The 24,353-nt window shown below is 31.5% G+C and overlaps 1 protein-coding gene across 3 annotated transcripts in view; it reads right to left on the bottom strand.

The window, feature by feature from the left end:
- Window positions 1-24,353, bottom strand: part of LOC118449084 (uncharacterized) — an 87,621-nt gene that overhangs the window by 11,063 nt on the left and 52,205 nt on the right. The window contains exons 2-3 of one of the 3 annotated variants that reach the window (XM_035883268.2): window positions 2,767-3,730; window positions 1,931-1,990 (exon numbers count right to left, since the gene is read on the bottom strand). In XM_035883268.2, coding sequence (XP_035739161.1) covers window positions 1,931-1,990; window positions 2,767-3,730 — 1,024 coding nt within the window. The remainder of the gene's footprint in view (window positions 1-1,930; window positions 1,991-2,766; window positions 3,731-24,353) is intronic. The other 2 variants (XM_035883269.2, XM_085660158.1) reach the window with 2 other exon arrangements.

Here is a 24,353-nt window from a genome sequence, read left to right as displayed (position 1 = left end):
AACAAGTAAACTTTTATAAAGTTTTTTTATTCAAGGTCATATGAAGATCATAGTATTATAGATCATTTGATTCATCTTCATGAAGATGAATATTTTCATGATGATATCATGTTGCGATGATGGAAATATGTAATCCCGTTTTTTAAAATTTCATTGGCTGAAATTGTGAAAAAAAGTAAACTAAAAAAAATTGATTTACTCGATAATGTGTGCTCCTTTGAAACCAAATAATTCGTTTCTTTGTCATTTCTTTCTATCATTAATAGTAACAGAAATATCGCTTTGTAATAGAACTAGTGAGACACTATGTATATATATGTAGGTGTATAGAGGATGAGACAAACAAAGTGTTACATGTTGTTTTCTCTGAAACCGTTTAAGATAGAGATGTAAATTTTTTGTTGTTTAATTAAATAAAATCGAAGATCAATTATTCATTGGGTAAAAAACAAATAATTATAATATTCTATTTAAGGAGAAGAATAATTCAAATTAATGAATTTGTAGGAAGACATGGTTTCATTAAATTTGTTGTTTTGTGTAAAGATGGTAGTATAAACATTGATATACAAGATTTTTTAAACTTAGATTAAAAACAAAAATAAGGGAAAGGGAAATATTGATTCTGAACTGATCAAAATTATCTTCCAAAATCTCAGCTAAATTGTGGTTCAGTCCAAATTTCAAACATGCAACTCTCGTTATTCTATTTTTCTGTTGTCTGCTTTTCTTGTACGAGTTATGCGTACGAAACGATGACGGTTTACCGCAAAACCTCGAGGTATCAATTCGAAAGTGGTACATCGCACTTAAGATGCCTCTGGCTTGCTGCATTCCGCAAGAAGCTGACGCCGAATGGCCACGTGTGTAGGAATCGCATCTTGTTCTTCAGTGTTCGTTCACCACGTGTGTGTTAATCTATGTATCGAAGAGAGAGGAGTCAAAGACAAAGAAAGAAAGAAAGAAAGAAAGAAGGAGAGAGAGAGAGAGAGAGAAAGAGAAAAAGAGTGAGAGAGAGAGAAAGAGAAAAAGAGTGAGAGAGAGAGAAAGAGAAAAAGAGTGAGAGAGAGAGAAAGAGAAAAAGAGTGAGAGAGAGAGAAAGAGAAAAAGAGTGAGAGAGAGAGAAAGAGAAAAAGAGTGAGAGAGAGAGAAAAAGAAAAAGAGTGAGAGAGAGAGAGGGAAAGAGAAAAAAGACAGAGAAAGTTTGATCGTCAATTTTAAAATGCAAACATTACTTTTATCAACTTTTTCTTTTTCCTGCTTTAAGTCAATTCTTTACATTTTAATTAGTCTTATTTTGATACTTGAACTTTCTTTTTAACGACTCATCTTGATTAATTCATCTTTCTCTCTTTCTTTTTTTCACATATATATATATATATACATATATATATATATATATATATATATATATATATATATATATATCTAAGCAAAGGAGTATTCATGCGTTGTGTTTGGACACGGACAGGATGTGGGTCGCTAGTTACACTTTAGTACTCGCATACCATGTTCCTTATACGTTTACATATGATAGAGATGTTTGTGACACCAAGAGCCAGTAAAAGACGAAGAAGGTATTAGAGATAGATAGAGATAGAGATAGAAATAGAGATAGAGAGAGTGAGAGAGAGAGAGAAAGAGAGGATCTCCATTTATATGTGTGTGCGTGGAAGAGAGAAAGAAAGAGACCGCGCCCTGCCCACGCTAAGAAGAGAGTCGGGACCGACTTGGCACTTTTAAATTCTCCGTCCTGCTTCGAGGATGAGCTACATACCTAATTGTTGAACGGTACATACTACTCGTGCTGCCCTTAGCCGCGCCTTGACGCAATCATTTCGCTAATTATCGCGATTCGAGTTGGTACGTTTCTTCTGTAAACACACACGCAAATACGCATACACACGCATATACATATTCACAAACTTACCCGTATGTATTCTCTGATGGGCCTTCAGGTGCGAACTCTTCGTGTATACTTTCGTACAACCTGCAAACAAGGAAGAGCGAGCGTTTTAAAAATGCCGCCATTGTTTCGTTCTTTTGACCAATCACTTGTCCTCTCTTTATTCGAGTTGAAAAAAAGAAAGAGAGAGACAGAGAATTACGAAGTCAATTTCTCGAGATTTTCAGTTCTGGTAAATATGAGAAAATTATACCAGACTTTTTTACTAGTATAATTAATATATAATAGTGGTAATAAATCTTAAAAACGTTTTCGATTAAGCCTGCAAAACGAGTTTTTAGGATTTTTGTGTCACATGATAATAAACGTGTTTTACATGAACGAGATTCCTCGAAAGCGAGTAAGTATAGTTCGTAAGTATTGTATAACAAGCAAAGGCTCACTTCGTTGTCCTAACACTAATATCTTCTGTTTACCAGGATTTGCCTATCTGCGAGGTAACGCAACGTTGTAAATTTTTGAAAGGTGAGACCCTGAGACAAAGAACGAAGACAACCAGAGATAACCGATAGATTTAGGATGATGATCGTATATTTCGGTTTGTTCAGGATATTCGGTCAATTTCATCAGTTTTGTTTCTTTAAATTACACTTGAATAATGTGAATATGTATCGAGAAGTATCTTTTAATGTTTAGATCAGTGCTTTTTTGATTTTTGACCTCTAAAATCTCTATGCACTTTTAGAATTGAACAAAAATTTTGAAGAGCTTTTATTTGAAACTTTAAAAAGTTTCACTATCAAAAATGTTGGAAAATAGAGAAGGAAAACAGTAGAAAAAAAAAGAAACGTGAGACTAACCTATGAAATCACAGTGGTGAACACGTCGCTTTTCGAGCTCAGGATTGTTCCGTCTGTTAAACTTGGTTGTAATGGGTGGCGGTTGAATCCGATGGGGCGGATTTAGAATAGAGGGTTGCGGATAGGGCGGAGGCGGTGTCCGTCGCGGTGGGCCACCACCGATGGGCGAGCCAGGATCCGAGATGGGAGGTGTTAACGGTGAGATGTACATCAACCTGGTCATCGAGCCGTAAAGCGGTGAGGTCGTTGCGTTACCAGCTTGCTGAAGCGTCTGAGATGATCCGTGATGATTCGTTGAGGTGTCGTTGCTGTTACCGTTATTATTGTTACTGTTATTATTATTCCCATTGTTGTTATTAACGTTACTGTTGTTCGCAACAGAGTTGGTATTGGCGTTTCCTGCATTACCGGAAACATTACTTCCATTTCCAGGATTACCCGGTGGGAAAGCTTTAAAAGGCGCTGTTGTTGTCGTTGTCGTCGTTCGATGATGAACGAGCTGTTGTTGCGCACCCGTTGACACATTTGACTGTCCCGAATTTGAAAAGCTCTGTACCTGATTCGACGCTGGTCCTTCGAGCAAATGTAAAGTCGGTGGCGCTGACAATGGTTCCGTTTTTATTTCGACTGGTGAAAGAACTGGAGAGGTCACGTCGTCGGATTCCATTTTAATGTGAGATTGAGAGCCCAACATGTCCGCGTTCTCCGGGTCAAGCTTTTGAATGCTCGACGTGATATCCTCCCAAAGAGGAGGCCTGAGAAAAACGTCGTCGTCGTTTCCACCTGGTTGATTCCTCGAAGATACGAAACTAGCCTGTGGTCTGCAAACTGGACCACCGACTTCAAAAAAGTCCTCCATGTGTACTGAAGACTCTCTCGTATCCTTATCCCCTTCATCTTCGTCTAACTTTTGCAAACGATCGAGATCTTGTCTGCAGAGAAACGTATCCAGGTCCGATGTCTGCTGAAAGCATAGTTAAGCGATGTTAGATATAATGTATTAGATTGGATAATGATTATTTCTATACAATAAAATTATTGCATCAATTAAAAAATTAAAAAATTTATTAACGATAACAAGAATGTCTTTTTGTTATCGGTCGAGTAAAACAGTCGCCTGTGGGCATTGATGTCTCCAAAAGTCCTACGCAAGTTGTAAGAGATTTCAATGTCCGCATTGAATTCTTACGAAGTCCATTCCATCGAGAAATTGTATCGACTAAGAAGATCTCAAAATGAAATCGATGGATTTATTGTAATTCCTTTATTTTATTTTTTTTTTTAAATTACGAGTCGACCGTCACGTATAAAATCAAAGCTTAAAGGGTAAAGAAGGTGAGGGGTTGTTGAAGTCCAATGACTTGCATTATGCTGATGCACCGATGATGCACGAAGACTGGTACACCATCCTTCGTAGTACGTTAATATGCAACGAGCACATCGGGGGCTGTGCAGCATGAGGTCTCTCCGACACCCCACGCTTCGTGTCCGGACGTTACTACGCATGAGAGGCCGTTGAAGGAAGAGGAAGAGATAAGAAGAGACGGAGAGAGAAAATCGAAAAAGAAGAAGAGGAGGCAGGGTAGCAAGCGATGCTCCGTCATTCTTTGCATGATTTCTATTCGTTCAACACCGCCCTCGCGTACCAACTCTCTTCTTCTTTTTCTATCGAGACGGGAACGTGCGAGCACAACATTTTGAATATTTTAATGCGCCATGCTGGTCGAAGTACACGCAGCAAAACGCCCATTCAACGATCTCGTCTCTTTTTTTTTTCCTTTTCTTTTTTTTTCTTTTCGACTATCGATGATCGATGGATCTCATTCTAACGTTTGCTAAATAATATCTTGCCTGGATCACAATGAAATGAAAATAAAACGGGAGTTGTTATGACTCGGTCATGAAATTTCTAAGATAATTAATACATTACTTATGCTTTGTTAATAATTAAAAATCTTTATTATGCTAAATATTTCATTTTAAGAAATATTTTCAAAATATATATTGATTATGAATTTTAATATAGGTATTTAAACGGCTTTAAAATATGATACTTATCTTAAAATTTTATTAAATGAAGTGGCAGCATGGAATGTATACTTTTCAAATTTTAATGAGAAATTCTATTTGTTTTTAAAACGAAATTTTTATAAGAATATGTTGTTTTGTATTCCCTGACAATCTTTTTGAATAATCTTTATATTATAGTAAATTAATTTATGTAATAAATTAATATAAAACTTCTAACCACTTGCCATTTGTTATTAAATTATAATTGCTTTTAATTGATTTATAGAAAAGTCCATAAAACATTAATTTGTTGAATGAAATTAATGTCTAGAAACCAAATGATTAATTATTATCAGGTACCTATATTTTTCTTTTTCTTTTTAGAATTAAACGTTTCTTTATTAATTATTAAAAACATTCTCATTTGTTATTAAAGTCTACACCATTTTGTCCAATGCTACCAAGTTACTTTTTACGTCCAAATTGTTCAAGTAATATTTGGTCTGGAATGGGAGGATAAAGGTCGTTATCCTAGACACAGGATACAGAGTTGATGATTGACTTTCTTCAAGTGGATTTTCCGTCCAATGTATTTCGCTATCTAATGAAGTAATGAAGTAGAAAAAGATACTTTTTGTTTGAATGCCCTAATTTCTAACATTCTAGTCGAGTCTTAGGTCTATCTGAAATCTCTAGAACTTTCGCAATTTCGTTGTTTGAGATGCTCAATCAAGACGCTTGGATTAGAATTTGTCTTTAACTGAATTTCTCATTTTAGGTTATAGTATCCACGCGATGCAACCAGGAATGAGGAATCTAGGAGACCAAAAAGTCTACGTATTTACGAAAAGTCTACGTATTTACGAAAAATAAAATTTATTTTTCACTATATAATACGGATATAAAATCGTTCTCTAATATTTAGACTTTTTCGCGTAAAAAAAACGTGTAAAAATAAATAGAGAGCTTGGTTTTATAACGATTTGATAAGAATTTGACAAAAATAGCGTGTTAACTATACAACATTGACTTTTAAATAGAACAAGTTATCTCCTTTAGCAACAAGGGTTTTTATAATTACTGGGTATCTTGTAAGGACTTAGAAGATGAAAGTTGTTTAATTAACAATAAAATGTCATTGATTCTGATTTTTCCTTTCTTCTTAAGTCTTTACCAGTTCTCTCTCCTCTTTACGATAATGATGGTTGTGGTGAAATTTGTTGACGGATATGTTGCCATTTTTGTCTTTTGCGGAAGAGTTTGATCTGCCATACGAGTTAAACTGTTCATTAATCGAATAATAGATACTCTTATCTTCCGCAATCTGTCATCAGTGAAAAATATTTTGAATTATTTATTTTGAATTATTTATTTTGAATTATTTATATCAATGCCAAATTCGAAATTAACCGCCTAATTCGAATTACTTGAAACGTACCTTTCCGTAATGATGAAACAAATGTAATATACAGACGATAGTTAAGTAAAATCGTATCAATCGTTGTCAAAATTTCGTAACCATTTCGTCCATTGTTTATCAATATGGTATTTATAAGATTCTTCTATTTAATCACAATTGAAGTACTTACTTAACAAAAACTATTTATTATTTATTGTGATATTATATCATCATTCGAAAATTCATAAGCTTTAAATTAAATAAAATAAAGTCCTTTATTTCCGAAATAAAATAGATACTATATTTAATAAATAAAATAAGTTTTTATTAATATATATATAAAATTGAACTGTTAGTATGTTCTAATTATAAATTTAGTTATTGTAGATAATATTAATTTTATTGTATTAAATATTCTCAATTAAATATCCAATATTCTCTTTCTTTCTTTCTCTCTCTCTATTTTATGTGTCTACTAATTAACATAATTAACTCATTATTAAACATTATTAAACATTATTAAGTTAGATCAATGTATCATAAAACAAATAAAAGAATAAATATTTGTTTAAATATATGAATATTTTTAATAGTATTCTGTTAATAGTAATAATAACTTTTTTATCGTATAGCAATAATTCGACAATAAAGGAATTAAAATCTATATATCTATAGATATACTTTAAAGATTTAATTTAATCTCTTTGATAAATAATAAAAAATGTAAATATAAAGAATCTCTCACATTTATTAGCTTCTCGCTATAGGAAGTTTGCGTCCGCTTTTCGAAGAAGGTCGACGGTAGTCGTGTACGAGAGAAATTAACGACGTTATGGCGGACGTTAGAAAAGCCAACGCGTTACGATCGCCAAGTTGCTCGCGCAGAAATCTCGTGTGTGTCCAGCTGTAATTTTCCGAGCGGCACTCGGTTATTAATCACATGGTTATATACGGTAATGACGAGCCGTCTCCTAATGGATCGGAAGCATGATGTTTTAATGGAATAAAAAGAATTCGTCGTGGCTACTCGTGTAAGTACCACGATGGATGGAATTGGAAAAGAAAAATGCGTTTCTTGGTGCTACTCATGCGAGATACTTCATGTAATTACGTCGTTACGACTATACGTACATACTGATGTATGTATTTATGTGTGTGTATATATATATGTGTGTATATGTGATGTAGGTCGAAAATCGTGTAAACGTAAGAGCGCAGTAGTGTAATAAAGAGTTCAGGGAATTAAGTAAGTATAAGAATATATATAATGTAATTTGAATTTGCAGTTTTAATTTTGATTCGAGTAGTAGTGATGCAGTAGTAGTGTCGATGTGCGCAGTAAAAATAGCGTATATTTATTTGTAGCAAAACGAATACGTGTTTGTTGCATACAAGACAAACAAAGAAAAATTCTAGACATACAATTTTCGAAATCGATTTAAGTTGGTAAAACATTTCGTTGTACGTAAAATAGTTTGACATTATTGAAATAAAAAGAAAAAAGGAAAAAATAATAAGTCATTGTACACCCTGGTATTCTCTTTCAATGAAAACTTTTCTTTACATACGAATTCTTCGGTGGCTCATTTTGTCAACCCTTGAACTTTCGAAATGTAATGCGGACAACGGCGATGACGCCGATGACAAAGGGAGAGCGGTAAATTGGTTGAAACTTTTCGTGAGGAATTTCAAAGTGAGAGAGCGAGAAAGAGAAAGAAGAAGAGACAGAGAGAAAGAGAGACAGACAGACAGACAGACAGACAGACAGATAGACAGACAGACAGACAGACAGATAGACAGATAGACAGAGAGAGACAGAGAGAAAGGGACAGAGAGACAGAGCGAAAGAGAGAGAGGGAGAGACAGAGAGAGAGAGAGAGAGAGAGAGAGAGAGCTCATCGTTCGTCCGACGAACGCGCGCGAGGTGATTTATGAATTATTTACACAATGAATTATTCATCGTCGGAAGATTGGTATACTCGCAACACTCGATCCTACCTGATATGCAATTTGAAAAGGAGTTTGTAGCGCGCTACGACATGCGCTTGCGTGCGAAACATTATATTTAAATCCCGTACGTGGCCAGCACGACGCGAGGGTAACCATCCAGTTGGAGAGACAAAACTTGAATCGGTCGAAGACGCGATGACGATGGTTAAGTTCCGACATTGACGATGAAATCAAAGGGAACGGAATGAAACGTTCGTAGGTCTAACGGAAAGGGAAATCTTGCGGGAGGTCCTACGAGACTCTCTAATTTTGATTTATAATATTTCTTTTCCTTCTATGATGCCAGTTGGCATACGTGACTAATATGGGAGAGAAATACAACGGTGATAGTATCACAAATTTCTTTTTTTTCTCTCGTTAGCGTTGCTAGCATACATAATTATAGGAATACAAAAATTCTTTCTGAAAGTTTTCATAATTTTGTGTTTTTTTTTTAAATTAATTTGTCTTTCTTGTTTCTTTCTTTTATGTCTTTTTTTTTTATTTAAATTATATATAGAGCTAATATACGTGAGTATTTATTATGAAAGCGTAGGAATACGAAAATTACGGTATTTTGATTTTTTGAAGATTATTAGCATACATAATTAATATAAATACAAAATTTTCGTCAGAAGTCTTCATAAAATTATTTATTTCTGTCTAAATAAATTTATCCACTTTCGATTAATTATTTTTTCTTATAGAGCTAATGTGAGTATCTTAAATGAAAGTCTAGGAATACAAAAATAATAATATTTTGATTTTTTTTTTAATGTTAGCATACATATTTAACATGAATATTTAGAAATATGCCTAAAATTCTTGTCGCAAGTCATCGCAATTCTATTTATTTCTATGTAAATTAATTCGTCCATCTACTTTCAATTCGTTATTATTTTATTTTATTTTTTTAAATAAATTATATATATATATCAGTAAAATGTATTTAAAAGAAAAATATATATATATATATTAATATATATATCAATTTTATATATTATCGTACATTTTCATTTATATATTGTTTCATTTGATTTACAGATCTAGTATCGTTCAACTACTAAATATATCTATTTGTGTTTTTTCCCTCTACCTTTACTCGTTCTTTTCTTTTTTTTCTTCTTATTTTTCTTCATCTCCTCCTCCATATATTTCTTACTCTTTCTATCAGACACCTCGCCCCGTCTCTTTCTCACGTTGCAATAATAATAGTGCGGAACCACGAGCAAAGTTCGTCCATCCGGCTATTAATGCGCGTAATCATAGAGTCAGGGTCATCGGTGTTAATAATGCGTTTTCGAATCTGTCAGAGCAAGAACGGACACCCACGCAGTCGATAGCGCGTCGTTATTACAATCGCCGTATACGCTCGAATATCTCTGTGCGTTTGTGTACGTGTGTATATATATATATATGTATGTATATGTATGTATGTATATATATGCGTATGCGTTCGACGGATATGTACAATACGAGTTGAATTTTTTATGCTCGTGATCGTATCTGTATCGTTGCATCCGACAAGGAAAATCTCTTGCACGATTCGTAATGGTACAAAAATGTCGGACGACTCTGATAAAATTCTGACATGATACGTGTTACATATAAGTATGTAGGTATACGGGATGATACATCAATTCTGTCAAATATAATAAGGGAAAATTTCGAAGCGAGAAATTAAAAAAATTATTAAACTTCATGAATATGTACTTTTAAATAAATAAAATCTTTTTTGTTATCGTTCGTTTTCATTCCAGGGGAAGAAAAGTATAAAAACATCCTTATATTTTTATTCTTATTTTTTATTTTCAATCATTTTTTTATGTTTCTTTCGTTTTTTTTCAGAAGTAATTGAACATATCAAACATTTTATTAGAAAAGATTGTTCATTTTGTGAAAAAAATTAAAGATTGTTGAAAAATTCTGATGATCTTTTATATTAATGGAAAATGTTCTGTTTTTTAATGTAATATTGTTTGATTATTATTTTTCACTTTAAAAAGGTAAATAAAATTTCGAAGATAATTTTCTTTTTCGTTTTTATTTTACTACTTGGAAATGATGATAAATACAAAACAATTTTTAAGGTAATGATTGTTATTTTTGACACAGTCTATCATTTTTTTTTAAATAAAAACTTTGATTTGTTTAAAGAATTAAATCAAGATATAAAAATAAATATTAAAAAATATATATTGTTGGTGATTTTTATTTTATGAAAAGTTATATTATTTTAAATTAATTTGTCACAAGTACATATAATGTAATTTTTATTCTCTATGAAAGTAAATATCATTTTTGTTGACTTTATTTTATTTCTTAAAGATAAGTAAATGATGTTTATTTTTATTTCCAGTCTCAAATCTATTTTAAAAAAGGCATATGTATGTATATATTATATGTTTTATTACTATATGTATCTATTCTTTAATTAATTATATATTTACGTAATAGATACTATATATACTATACATAGGTACTTGTTACTATACATACATGATATGTAAACGATATAATGATTAAATATTTTACAATTTTTATAAAATTATATCAATCTTTTGTTATAACTTGAAAAAGAAATCATTTTTATAATGAAGTATTTTATATTTATGGCAATCTTCGTACAATATAACTAAAATAAGACAAAATATAAATGTATATGTTAATGACATATGCAGTTTAATCTAAATATATACAAAAAAATATATATGTATATATTAACGTATTGCAAATATAATCTTTTAGTTTCAATTCAGTCTAAAAAAAGCCAAAATGAATCTTTCTTAAACTGAAAATTGGCAACAAACAAAAATATCATTTTATTTAGGATATTAATTTAAATATCTGTAAAGTTTCATAATTATAGTAGTTTCCAGCTTCAAGATTTTCTCTTATAAATGTTATCCACTAATTTATTAGTAAGAGAGGATAGAACTTTATAATATTAAGTAACTTTCCAATCATGTTCTTTTAAGATATTGATTCCGAATAGTACAAAATCATAATTCAAGGATCATGAATTATTATTATCTAAACGAGATTTTGCGATAGTAGTTTTCACTCACGTCACAGATTTCATACATTTCAATTTCGCTAATCATTTTCGCTAATCATTGATATTGTTTTTGGATTCGCGTGCAAGAGGGAAAGAACGTGTATGTATATATATATAAATATATAGTATATAGATACATAATAATCGCGAATAAGGTTAAAAAAATCGATCGAAAGGCAGGTGGTAGAAGAAAAGGCGAAAAGTCGAAGGTGTTACGGGAACGTTCCGCCATTTCTCATCCCTCGCCATATAACACAAACGTATAAATGGAGTTTGGTGGTAAAAAGGTTAGAGAATTGCTCTTTGCGTGGCACGCCATATATCATAATTATCGAAAGCGAATCGTCCATCGTATTTATGATGGCCGATAGGGTATATATATAGCGACAGCTTTATCGTCCGTTTCGTACGGTTGGTTTGTTCGTTCTATTTATCGATTTCGACGAGCGAAATGGGACGTAGGAAGATGGATGAAAAGCTTGTTGGCCGAAGGAAAGCGGCCATCTTGTCTGTGTGTTCGTGTCTTCGTATCCGTCGCGTGTGTTCGTGGTAACGAAGCGTAGCGCGCAGAAGCGAGCCTCGCCGAATCAATCTGGCGAAGCCACACCCTCTGACCTAAAGCCGTATTATCTCGATAAAACGCAAAGGGAAATGTCAGGTTGTAGAAAAAGAGAGAAAGAGAGAAAGAGAGAGAGAGAAAGAGAGAGAAAGAGCGTGTGTCGGCCATTATTACGAAGCGAAGAGTAGTAAAAGAGGAAGACTTCGATCGTGTTAGAAAGACTCAACGGTTGGCCCGAATTCAAGATTCTCATTGCCATCGGAAGAGAATAGGATAGAATAGGATAGTCCTCGATTTATTAGATTCTGTTTCTATACTTGGAATATCCTTACCTTCGTTGAAAAGTCGAATGGACAGGAACTCCGAAATATGGAACTCGTGCTTTTTTTATCTTTCATTTGATTTTATTCTAATAAACTTTTTACTCATATTTATTTATGAATCAATTCAATAACTATGCAAAATAATAAAATTAAAAATTTTGATTATAAAATATCGTATTTATTAGGTTGATTTATAAATAAATACCGTTTTATTATAATGAATTTCTTGTTTGTAAATTTAGTTATTTATGAATCAATTCAATATGTTTGTTTATGGATAAGAAGTCATGTTATTGATACGAAATAAGAATATTATCTAAAATTACAAAGATCAAGTAGGTACCTATTATTTGCTCTACGTTTTATTAAAGACGATCGCCTATCGTCTTATTTCTACCCTTGACTTTTTTATTTTCTTTAATCTCATTTATTCTTCGATCTTCTTTAAGTTCTTTCATTAGTCGTGTCGAAGGAATCTTGTCGGCGTTATCTTAAATGCGATCTGTCATGAGTATCGAGGATTGTCATGGAAATTATTACTTTATCGCCATTTCAATTTCGGAACGACATTTCTTCTTTTCTTTTTTTCTTTTATTTTCTTTTTTTTTCTTCTTTTTCTTCTTCTGTACCTGTACAAGTCTTCCTGTTCATCGTTCAAATAAACTACCGTCTGAGAGAGTCAGCGACTGACGTGCTTCACGGGGTTGCCGCTCATGATTCTATAGGTTCTTTTACGTTATGTCTCTATAGACCTTTTATTCTTCCTTCTTCTTCTTCTCTTGTGATTCGTCTTTCGACCAACCACTGTCCGCCATGCGTCATTTCTACGCGTGGAAATCATAATTTCGATCCGTCGTATTCGTGTCTTGCGAGTTCCCTTTGTTCTGCTATTTTTTTCTCCAGAGAAATAAATCATGATCTCTCTTAAACGTGTTCTATGTTGTAAGTTAACATTCTATCGTGTTTTATGAAAATATTACTTACGCCTAAGAAATGAATATTCGATTGTTTCGTTTAGTATAACATCTTTTTTATAAACATAAGAAAATCATTATGAATTTTATTAAATAATCCTTCAATAAATATAGCGAGTTGATTTATAAATAAATGTCCTTATAGGTAATAAAATAATATTGTAAAATATGATATTTTTATAATACCAATTTTTATTTTATTATATTTCTATTTTATCAATTATATTTATATCATATAACTATTTTGGCTCGAATTATACATATAAGTGCCGTTTTATCATAAGCACTTATTTATTAATTAATCCAATATAATTAAACAGAAGAAAATTAATTTAAGACGAGAATTGATCAAATAAAGATGAAAATACTTACATGCATCTACGAATGATGTAGCTTTAAAAAAAAGCAAATATCATTTGTAATGTTATGCTGTTATAATCTAATAATCATTATTTATTTTAATATTTTATTTTTATCTCTACCATTATTCTTTGAATTTTTCTTATTATTTTTTTTTATTTCTTTATCGAATCCCTAATAGCATAAATTCTCTATTTAAAATCTTATAGTAGTATGTATATATAAGATTGTTTATTTAGATATAAAATATTAAAAATTTTTACATTACTTATCGGTCAATCCCATAATACGATAATATAATAAATAAATAAATAGATGAATATGTGTGATTTCCCCTTGTAATAAAACAGTCCGAATTATTAGTACCACAAAACAATCTTTTCACACAGTTTGTTTTTTTCCTTTCAATAGAAAATTATTGAAAATCTTCGACTTAAAGCATTTTTCTTTTTTCTGATTTTTTTTTCTGATTGGACGATGTATGTTATTAGAATATGTATAAAGAATGGTCAAATTTTGGCTAACAGTTGGTTTGTATACATATAGAAAAAAAATTTGCGTACCGATTATCTAAATTATATTTTATCAATTTTTTTTCTTATTACTAAATATACAAATCATATCTGACAATAAATATATAAAATAAATGAAGAAAAGGAAGGAGACGTATAGAACAAAAATATATTTATAGATTAAGCATTTTAAACAGACACGCGCGATTCACCTAATATTTTAACTAATTTATATAGTTTTTTTTATAATAATCCAAGTATACGGTTTTGTTATCCATATATATTTTTATATTTTTATAAAAGTAGATTTATTAAAGTTTTTGAAATCTATTTTTATGTTTGTATTGGTTTTCATGTTCATATTAAAATTATATTAAAAAGTAAATATATTTTTATCAAATGTTTCAAATTTTCATTAATTTTCATTAATATTAATAGAAAGAAATTTATTTAATAATCATCATATGTTAAAATTTCAATCTTTTTTTTTTTATAAAACATATTAACATATCACAAATGATTATTTTATTAATGAATTGAATATTTTCTTTTTATCATTGATAAAAACTGCAATAGTACATAACAAATTTTCTATTATTTCCATTTATGAATTAATAATAAAAGTTCCAATTTATACGACTAACAATTCACTATTTAAATTGTATCTTTTATATAATATTATAAATTATTTATAAAAAAAGTAATTTGCTATTTGCAAAAGATTAAACATATTATGATTATCAAACTACAGTTTCTAATTTGAGTAAACCTTTCTACTAAATAGAAAATATAACATAAAATATCATAAATGATATGATTTTGACAAATTTTTCCTGAATAACATGCACACTGTAAATTAAACCAGAATAAAATATTCTCGAATTCAAGTCTCAAATATTTTTTAAATCATTTTTTTAACTTTGATTAATCCAAAAATCATGAAGTCATGAAAAATAGGAAAGTCATAAACAAAACAAAAAAAACAAAAAAAAATTGTTTACATTAAAATTCTTATTATCTTATTATCAATGAATTAAAAAAACATAGATGAAGAGAGAGAGAGAGAGAGAGAGAGAGAAAGAGAAATCAGAATCATTCAGTAGGACCTCAATCAAAATGAATCGAACAAAAATCGATGGTTAAGAATCGAGTTTAAAAGTTTTGGTCTTAAGCTGGGCCCAACAAATGGCTGTAGGATCCCATTTCAGAGGTCCTTTGCTTTTCTCTCTATCTCTCTCTCTCTCTCTCTCTCTCTTTGAAGTGGTTGTACTGCCACGGACACGTTGATTCTATCTCCCCATTCAACCGACTAGGTAATAAAACTCTTGCGTCCATTATTTACTTGCATTATCGTTACTTAACGCCCACATGGACGCGCCGTATTTATGGTGAAATTATTCAGCATTATTTCGCGGATATGAATAAGATTGTAGATACGGCGAAACGATAGATATATAATTCGCAAAATCTCGTGGACCGTTGAGAGAAGAAAAGAAAAATAAGAGGACGAGGAGGATGAGGATGAAGATGACGCGTGCCTCTTGGAGGATGGCGTAGGAAGAGAGAAAGAGAGAGAGAGAGAGAGAGAGAGAGAGAGAGAGAGAGAGAGAAAGAGAAAGAGTGTGAGGGAAAGAAAGAGAGAGAGAGAGAGAGAGAGAGAAGGGGGTCCCCGACAACGGATAGTAAAGCCGACGCGATCGAAGCCAGACACGAATCGCGGTCCTTTGTTTTATAACGCCAACGATCGCTCCCTCGATTTATCGTTATGCTCGCGAGAGAGATGGAAGATCTTATGTGAGAAAAGAAAAGAATATTTGTCTGCTTATTTTTAACAAGAGAGAGAAAGAGAGAGACAGACAGACGGCGATAGAGATAAATAGATTTAGCAGTTAAATGAAATCAATTAGATTTCAGTATAAATTGTATAGTTCTTACGTAAAGAAAATTGATTAGGATCTTTTTAATTTGATCCATCGATTAATTTCGTACGTTATTTGAATTCGTCGAGCGGATTTTTTTTCTCTTTTTTCTCTTTCTGTTTTTTCTTTTTTTCTTTTATTTTTTTAACATTCGCCGTCTTAAATTATTTTTTATGGCTTATCGTTTAGATTTGAAAAAGAAAAAAAACGTGATCGATCATTATGATACGTAATATCCAACGATCGTATTGTTTATCATCATAACGATATTCATACGATATACGCTAATCGCTGGCATTCCGTTCGTATCAATTTTTTTATGTATCACGTTTTTCTATGTGGCTATGTATTTACATATGTACATATGTAAGCGTCGAATGCAGACGGCATTCGTTTCGAAGGTAACATCGTAAATCATATCTGTCTTCGGAGCGAGCTCCTAATGCGAGTTTACTCATTCAAATAGAAAGAAATAGTTTTTGTGAAATTCATAAGATCAGATAACAGAATTTATATTTTTTTAAATTATATGATAATTGTTTAGAAAAAAAAATTTTTTTTATTTCTTTGAAAAAAGATAAAATATAAAAGAATAAAAATTTCTTTGAGAAAAATATAACATTGAAATAGAAATTAAGCACGAATTTAGATACGATCGTTCATTTTTTGACATTCAAGATGACTATACTTTTAACTCCAACTAACATATATAATTTGTTACCTAATTTCGATTCAGAAACGTCGTGTTATCGTCCAGGGAAATAAAGATCTCTTCGAATACCGGTTGCAAAAGTCGCGCAAAATGATCTTGTGTAACAATATTCTCGTAGAAGAGAACAGGGGATGGTGGAGGAGGAGGAGGAGGAGGAGGAGGAGGATCGAAGATGAAGTGGAGAGGAGGCGAGGAAACGAATTACTTTCGACGAGAATATCATTGTTCCCCGTACAGATTTCGTAAGTAGATTGGCATTTGTGATGCAAGCCGAGCTACACTGACCTTTAAACAACTTTCTTTAGGCTACGCGTGACTTGATCTCAGAACTCGACTCCTCGGTTCTCTTGCTCACCAGTTTGATACGTCGTATTCTATACATACATATGTATATGTATGTATTATCTATCTGTTTATACATGTATGTACCCACATACGTTTGTGGATATACCCTATTTGAGAGTGTTGAAGGCACGTAGTAGAAGAAATAACGTTTTGATATTACCACGAACTCTCCTGAACTTCGTTGAGAAAAGCTAACGTATACTTACTACGTGCTTTACGCATCTAAATTATATGTAGGAAGGATATCTGCTTTTGGATCGAAAGACGGCCACCTTTTAAGAGATCTGCGGTATAAGTACTTACTTTGACTAGCTAACTGAGTGTCTTTCATCTTTAATAAGGTCGCTGAGAGACTCTTTGATCTTTTTTAACAAAAAACTCTCTATACCTTTTCTATAGAGTATGTCGCCGCGTTTCCCTTCTTCTTTTTCTCTTTTTCTATTTTTCTCTCTCTCTCTCTCTTTCTTTCAAGTCGCGTTTCTCTCGCAAACGGAGGAGAAGGAAATAACAACATGGCTTACGATTTCTCCGTAAACACAGCCTAAGGAAATTTATGCACGACGATACAGTACAATGATGGTAACTTAAAGAGATCATAAATATGAAATGCAACACTTCGAACGGTCGTGATCCGTTCGAGGGGAAACTTCTTTGCTAGGAACAACATTTCTCTCTCTCTCTCTCTCTCTCTCTCTCTTTTTCTCTCTTCTGGGTTCCCTTAATCTCAAAGTTATTAATAAATTTCACTTCCTTATTCGATATTACTTGTTCGTTTTTCAACTATATCCATTAAATATTTATCTAATTTGATTATTCTGATTATTATTATCATTTTAATGATTTTCAAAGCAAAGATCATCGATCATTTGGAAAGATCTGATGAACAGACATATTAACGTATGACGATACTTATACTGGCAATGACTTTCGGATAGAAAATTACTTAATGAATATGGGGACATGCAACGCATTATGGCGTATTAAAACGCACGTGTGCGTGGGCACATCGTTGTTTCCCTTTTGTCTCCTCCTTCCATCTTTCTTTCACTCATCAGTTCTAACCTCTCTTTTCCTCCTCTCTCTACCACACTAACACCATCACGCTCGTCTTCTTATACATATATATTATCAGACTCATCGCCTTCTAGCTTGTCCTATTTTGACAAGCAGCTCTCGTGTTACCTTCATAGAGCACGTGTCACAGGCACGACCCTTTTTCAACCCCGTTGTGTTCGCTGATGTGACCTCACAGTTGATTCTTTGATACTGTTTACCGATAAAGCTTAACGGTTTTTTTCTTTTTTTCGTTTTTTATCGTTTAGGAAATAAATCGACGTTATAATTCTTCGTTTTTTTTTTATATTAATGCATAATGAAATTTATCAATCTGATGTTCTTTGCTTCGTGAGAAACTTTTTAAGGATTAAATTTATTATAATTCGAGGTTGCGAAAATGTTCTAGTTTAATGGAGAAAATCTTGTAGTTCAACAAATATTATTAGGTTTATGTTCTTTTTGTAATATTTAAGATAGACATAAGGATGAATTTTGTCAAAATTTTTTTGTGGAAGCAATCAAAAATTTGCAGATGCGATTAAAATTTTAATTTGTGATTTTACAAATGATTCCTATCTATCTCTTAGTTTCGTCACAAAATTTATATGTGATTTGTATATATTTATAAAAAATGGCATATTTACCGAAAATGATAAAAATTAATTCAGGAATATATAAAATAGTGATTACACAGAAATATTTTCTATTTTTTATTATTCTTCTTAAACTAATGCGTTAATGTATCGAAACATTCAGATCAATTAGTTCTGTTATAGTTCGATACTGAAAATATTCTACTTTAATATCAAATATATTTCAATTTAATATTATAATCATTATTGAAGTAGAAAGAGAATAAACATTTCAATCAACATTGAAAATACCCTCATTCAATCCTCCTAGTTGAATATCTTGAAGATCAATCTTACAAATGTATCTACCGTCATATATAAATTTCATGTTTTATAATACATTTTTTAATAATTTTTATTTAGATAGATATACGAATTTTTCAGAAGAATTCGAAAAATAAAATGAACGATATATTTGGAGAAATTTAATTATCCTTCGATTCTCATTATACGTAAAAGATTTTTGTTAAGGGTAAAGGAAGAGGCTTACGAACGTATTAATTCGGCGTTACGAAAGGGTTAAGCGGTGGCAAATAGCTATCACGAGGAAGAAAGGCGACGACGTAGCTAAGAGTCGCGTGCCTGACCCCGAACGGCCGTGTCCGGTCGAACGGTCGATTCCATCCTTCTTCTTCCCTTCCCCCACTCCGCCTACTCGTTCTACCCCCACCATATAACCGGCACTACCACCACCAACAGTAACAGAAGCAGCCGTGAGCTTGCTGGCTCACCCGGCACTTCATCATCGATCTCTCATTGTTAGACGCTCGTCTCACGCGATCTGCACATCCCATGAACGTGTATGCTTCCCTCATTAGCTGAGAGGAGCCCTCTCTCTGACTTCGTATATTAAACGAAGCGCATCCTTCGCGACGCATAAATCCAGGTAGACGCACGCGACAACAAATTGCGTTTATCGTCGAAATTCTCCCTTTCTCTCTCTTACTTTCTTTCTTTCTCTCTTTCTCTCTTTCTCTCTCTCTTTTTAACACTTTTTTCTTTCTTCTTTTTTTGTCGTTAACTTTCAACGATGCAATTATAGTTGATAAAAATTTCTTAAAGATTATTTTGCTTTTCTCGTTTACTTCGATATCATTACGTGATTCGAGAAATATCGAAGACAATTTTTCATATTGCTAATGGTTAACATTTTTTTGTTTTCTTTTTTGAATGGAAGATTGTACGCGGGATATATATATATATTTTTCTTTCTTTTTCGTTAAGTTTCAACGACGTAATTTGTATACTTAGATGAAATAGTCAATTAATTATTGACATTTGTTAGAAATTTTTCTTTACTTTTCGTTGACTTCGATATCGATTTGAGAAATATTGAAAAGATTTTTTATGTTTCTTTTTCGTTAACACATTCATCGGCATATAGTTAAGATAAACGTGTATTAAAAATGATCGTGGATTTTTGATTATATGACTGAGAAATAATATTAAAAGAAAGTTTTTCATATTCCGAGTGTTCGAAATTTTTGGCGGTTAATTTTATAAATACATGATAATTTTTGTCTTAATTTTTCAGAAAAAATAATGTATCCGTAGAATCGTTTTATTTTTATTTTGGAAGCTAACGAAGCGAATCCTTGAATTTATTGCGGGATGCAAAGGGTTTAGAGCTTCAGGCGTTAAGGTTGTCCCGCGACTGGGTGCGTCCACGTATTATTATGCTACTTTGTTGTTCCGTGTTATATCGCATCGTCATTCTTGCCCGACGTTGGGACGATGATCGTACACGATCAAAGGAACGTGACGCGTGCGGAAACACGATTTGGTTTGTTACATCACGCGTATGTGTATATATCTATATATGTATGCACCCTGGTTCCTGGGACGTTGAACGTTTAGCTAAATGGGTGATTGTTCTTCCAGTCGATTAGAGGAACTATGTGTTTCGATCATTTTCAATTTTATTTAAGATGATCACAGTTCTTGGAGCATGTTATATAATAATTCACGATTTTGTAAATGTTATTCAGAAAATCAATAGCCAATCAGCAATAATTCAATATGTAGTAAAAATTATCCTATGAATTATCGTACAATAATAAGAAAATAATTATAAAAATGGACAATAATTTCCTATTTTATTTAAAATGGTATCAGTTCTTATAAAGGGTACAGTATTTTTTAAAATGAGTGACCTTTGTAAAAGTAATCTATAGAAACGAGCGCCCATTTACTATGTAACGAATCATTATACAATAATAATATCATAATTAGAAACATGGACGATAATATCTCTGTTTTCATGAACATCACAAAAAATGTTAAATAGCTATTAACTTCTTAATTGACCCGTTTTTTTAGAAAATTGATATTTACTTGCGATTAACAAAAATTACTTAAAATTACTTGATTTACTTAGTTAATTTGTTTAAAAACAATCATATAATAAATTAAACATGTCTGAAATTTTACAAGCAGAAGCTTATTAATGTTTAACAGTACTTGTAAATATATTATTATGTAAAATATTAAATATCTCGAAATAAAAAGGAAGATGGACTTACAGTGGTTAGAAAATAAAAGTAAAAATAAAACAAAATGGGTGAACGATTTGCCAATTATTAAGAAAAAAGAAAAAAATGATCATTATATTAAAAGAGTATTTTGATGAGTTTGACGACCAAGAACCAATTAAAGATATACTTCGTTGAAACGTCTCTATTATTAGTGTGATCATCTTAAATAATTATCTTCGTTCAATACATATATGACAAATGTATTAACTAAACGAGCTTTTCTCAGATTCGGTTCGGTAATTTATCGTTTATCGTCCAACAAATTTTCGGCGATGCTTACGCAAAGAAGTGACTCGCGTGAGTTATTGAAAGAAACAGAAGAATACGAATAAGAAAAACAACAAAAATCTAACCTTAGACGCAAGAGATCGCCTTTCGCTCGCGCGATGCCGCATTAGGTTGATTACATGGCTCGTTCGCGAAGCAGAAGAGTCAGCTGGTGGTAGAACGTTCGACTTCCGTGCTACCTAGGCATCATCGAGTCCCCTACTTGTAATTTGCACCTGGTGCTTTGATTCTATCTTCTCGTTTTACTCGATGCAATCTCGATAATACGACGATGCATTTTGACGACTGAAAGTCACCCTTTTAATTGTGCAAAAAAGTGTTTTAACTACCTCAAAGAAACATGGTTGAATCACAGTAAGATCTTAGCTGTCGAAGTGTTTTTGTGAACGTAAAATATTGTGAAATTGTGATTATTGTAATTATAAAGAGTTGTCATAATTATAATAGTTAAGATATTTTATATTATATTTCCTATTTGATATAAGTATTCAGGTAAATTAATATTCATTTACATTTTTTTACTGATTATAATAAGAACATATTTAAAAATATTCAATTCAATTAACTTTAATGTATTTTATTAATGATAAAAAAATCGACATTTTCAAAATGCAATAACGGCATTATATTAATATTAATGATCGAAGTTTCATCATTATAACTAATAATAGTTCGTTATCGTTATAACTTCTTTATAAATATCATTTAACTATAATTTGCGTTTTATGTACTTTATATAAGACACATTTTGTGAAAGTATAATGAAACATAATAGATCTTATAAAAATTCATTTAATTTTTAATAGTAATTGTAATATATATCTATGTACATTAATAAATGTCAAGAACTTCATAATAAATCTATTTTTATGAAACAATAAAAATATATGATAGAATAAAACTGCACAGTTGAATTATTTATCAACTATATAAATTGCTCGAAACATTACATTGATCGTACCTGATTTTTCAAAGCGTTTAATCTACATATGAAATATATGTTCTGTTTCTCATTTAATTTATACATTTACTATTAGATATTGTTTACATTTAACAATAAGAAAAGAATTGATAAGGTAATAGAAAATAATCATATTGTTATAGGAAAATATCCCAATTTGGGAATATGCTTATTTACATATAAAAAAATGCTGTTTATTATTTGTAACAAACATAATCTACAGAAAATTTCTCGGAAAATCTTTATAGAAAAACATTTTTTAAATCATTATATGAAGTACTGTAAACATTTGACGATTACATCTCAATACGGATACGTTTACATATTTGAAACATTTGAGAAAAGTATAGCAAAGAACAATTCATTCAAATTTACTATAAGTATTGCTTTCATGAAATACAAATATTTTGTCAAGTTTGTAAATCTTGTGTTATGCAGTAATATCTACTTATAAAATTAATAACAGGGGCGTTTTAATATGGGGATATACATAATAGGTTTCGATTATGGGGATTTCTCAAATTAAGAAAATTTGTTTACGATTATTATTCATATTATTATAGTAATGTTATCTATTTCTAAAGATGTCAAAAATAAATTGATATTAAATCAAATGATTTTCAAAAGACTGAACTTTTCTTCTTACAATCATTTGTATTTAATTTTTTATAAATTTAATTTTTTATATTACGTATTTAATTTTAATGACTTTGTTATTACAGAACCGGAGCAAGAACTTAAACTGTTCTCATATTTGTTGTTTATAATTCATATCGTTGGGCTGTTTATTTTTAAACAAAAAATTAGAAATACTGTTAAATTCAATACGTTAATTGTATAATCATCTTAAAATTATAAATCCAACATTTCTCAAATTATCATTCCTCTGATAATTCAATTTCTTGAAGATATTTTTTAAATATATCCTTTTGACATAAAATTCAAAAAATATCGTTTTCCTTCTTTTTTTAAGGTAATTGAAGCAATGTTAAATTCTCAAACCTAAGTTCTATTATTTTATTAGTTTTTTTTTGTAATTTTATTTAAATGATAACCATTTAAAAAAAATTCATTAACAAAATATCTTCCTACCATAGAATGAATTTCCTCTTAATATAAACTTTTATCGACTGATTTTTCACAATTCTCACGAGCGAGTTCGATAAAAAGAATGACCGTAATTAGGAAATTTATACGAACCCGTAATATTTGACATAGATATTTGTTTTTCCCGCGTAAAGAACGATTCACGTCCCTACCATAATAATCATCATTATCATCATCATCATCGACATTGGATATAGGAAAGGGTCGATCGATCCGTTCAAGTCGAAAAGGGAGAAAGCGAATATGGAAGCGTAAATTCCGGGGGTTCTACTCGTGTTGACGAAAGTAATAGCGCCGTTGTTCCGGTCGGAGGATCGTTACGCGCTCGTATCTAATGTCTCGCACCACCACCACCATCAACCACGATCAACTAACATCACAACCACCACCACTACTATCAACCACCACCGTAAACCTGGCGACCCCCGCGCTAATGCACTTTTAATTAATTAAACGGCCTGATGGGCTTCTCCCTCTTCTTTCCCCTTCTTCGTTCATCCGTCGACCTCGCGTGCCGCTCGATCTAGGTGCAAACTCATTCCCGTAGACTTCGTTTCCTAATCTAAATACCTCTTTCTCTTTTTCTCCCTCTCTCTTTCTCTTCTTCTTTCTCTCTCTCTCTCTCTCTCTCCCTCTCTCTTTTTCTCTCTTTTTATCCGTTTTGTTCATTTAGATCTAAACCGAATGAAACGTCGACAGGATTCTAATCTCTCGTTTACTTCGAAATCGTATTTCGTAGCATCTGGTAGACATTTTGCCGCGACGTACAATATCACGTAGAATATTAATTTATAATGAAGTGCATGTTTCTGTTAATTATGGGCATAACGTATTTTAGTAGTAAAGTAA

This window comes from Vespa mandarinia, chromosome 11 (assembly GCF_050613455.1).
Source record: "Vespa mandarinia isolate Hongniang chromosome 11, ASM5061345v1, whole genome shotgun sequence".
NCBI classification, from domain to species: domain Eukaryota; kingdom Metazoa; phylum Arthropoda; class Insecta; order Hymenoptera; family Vespidae; genus Vespa; species Vespa mandarinia.
Note: the sequence above shows the minus strand (reverse complement) of the source record. Positions and strands in the feature narration are given on the sequence as shown.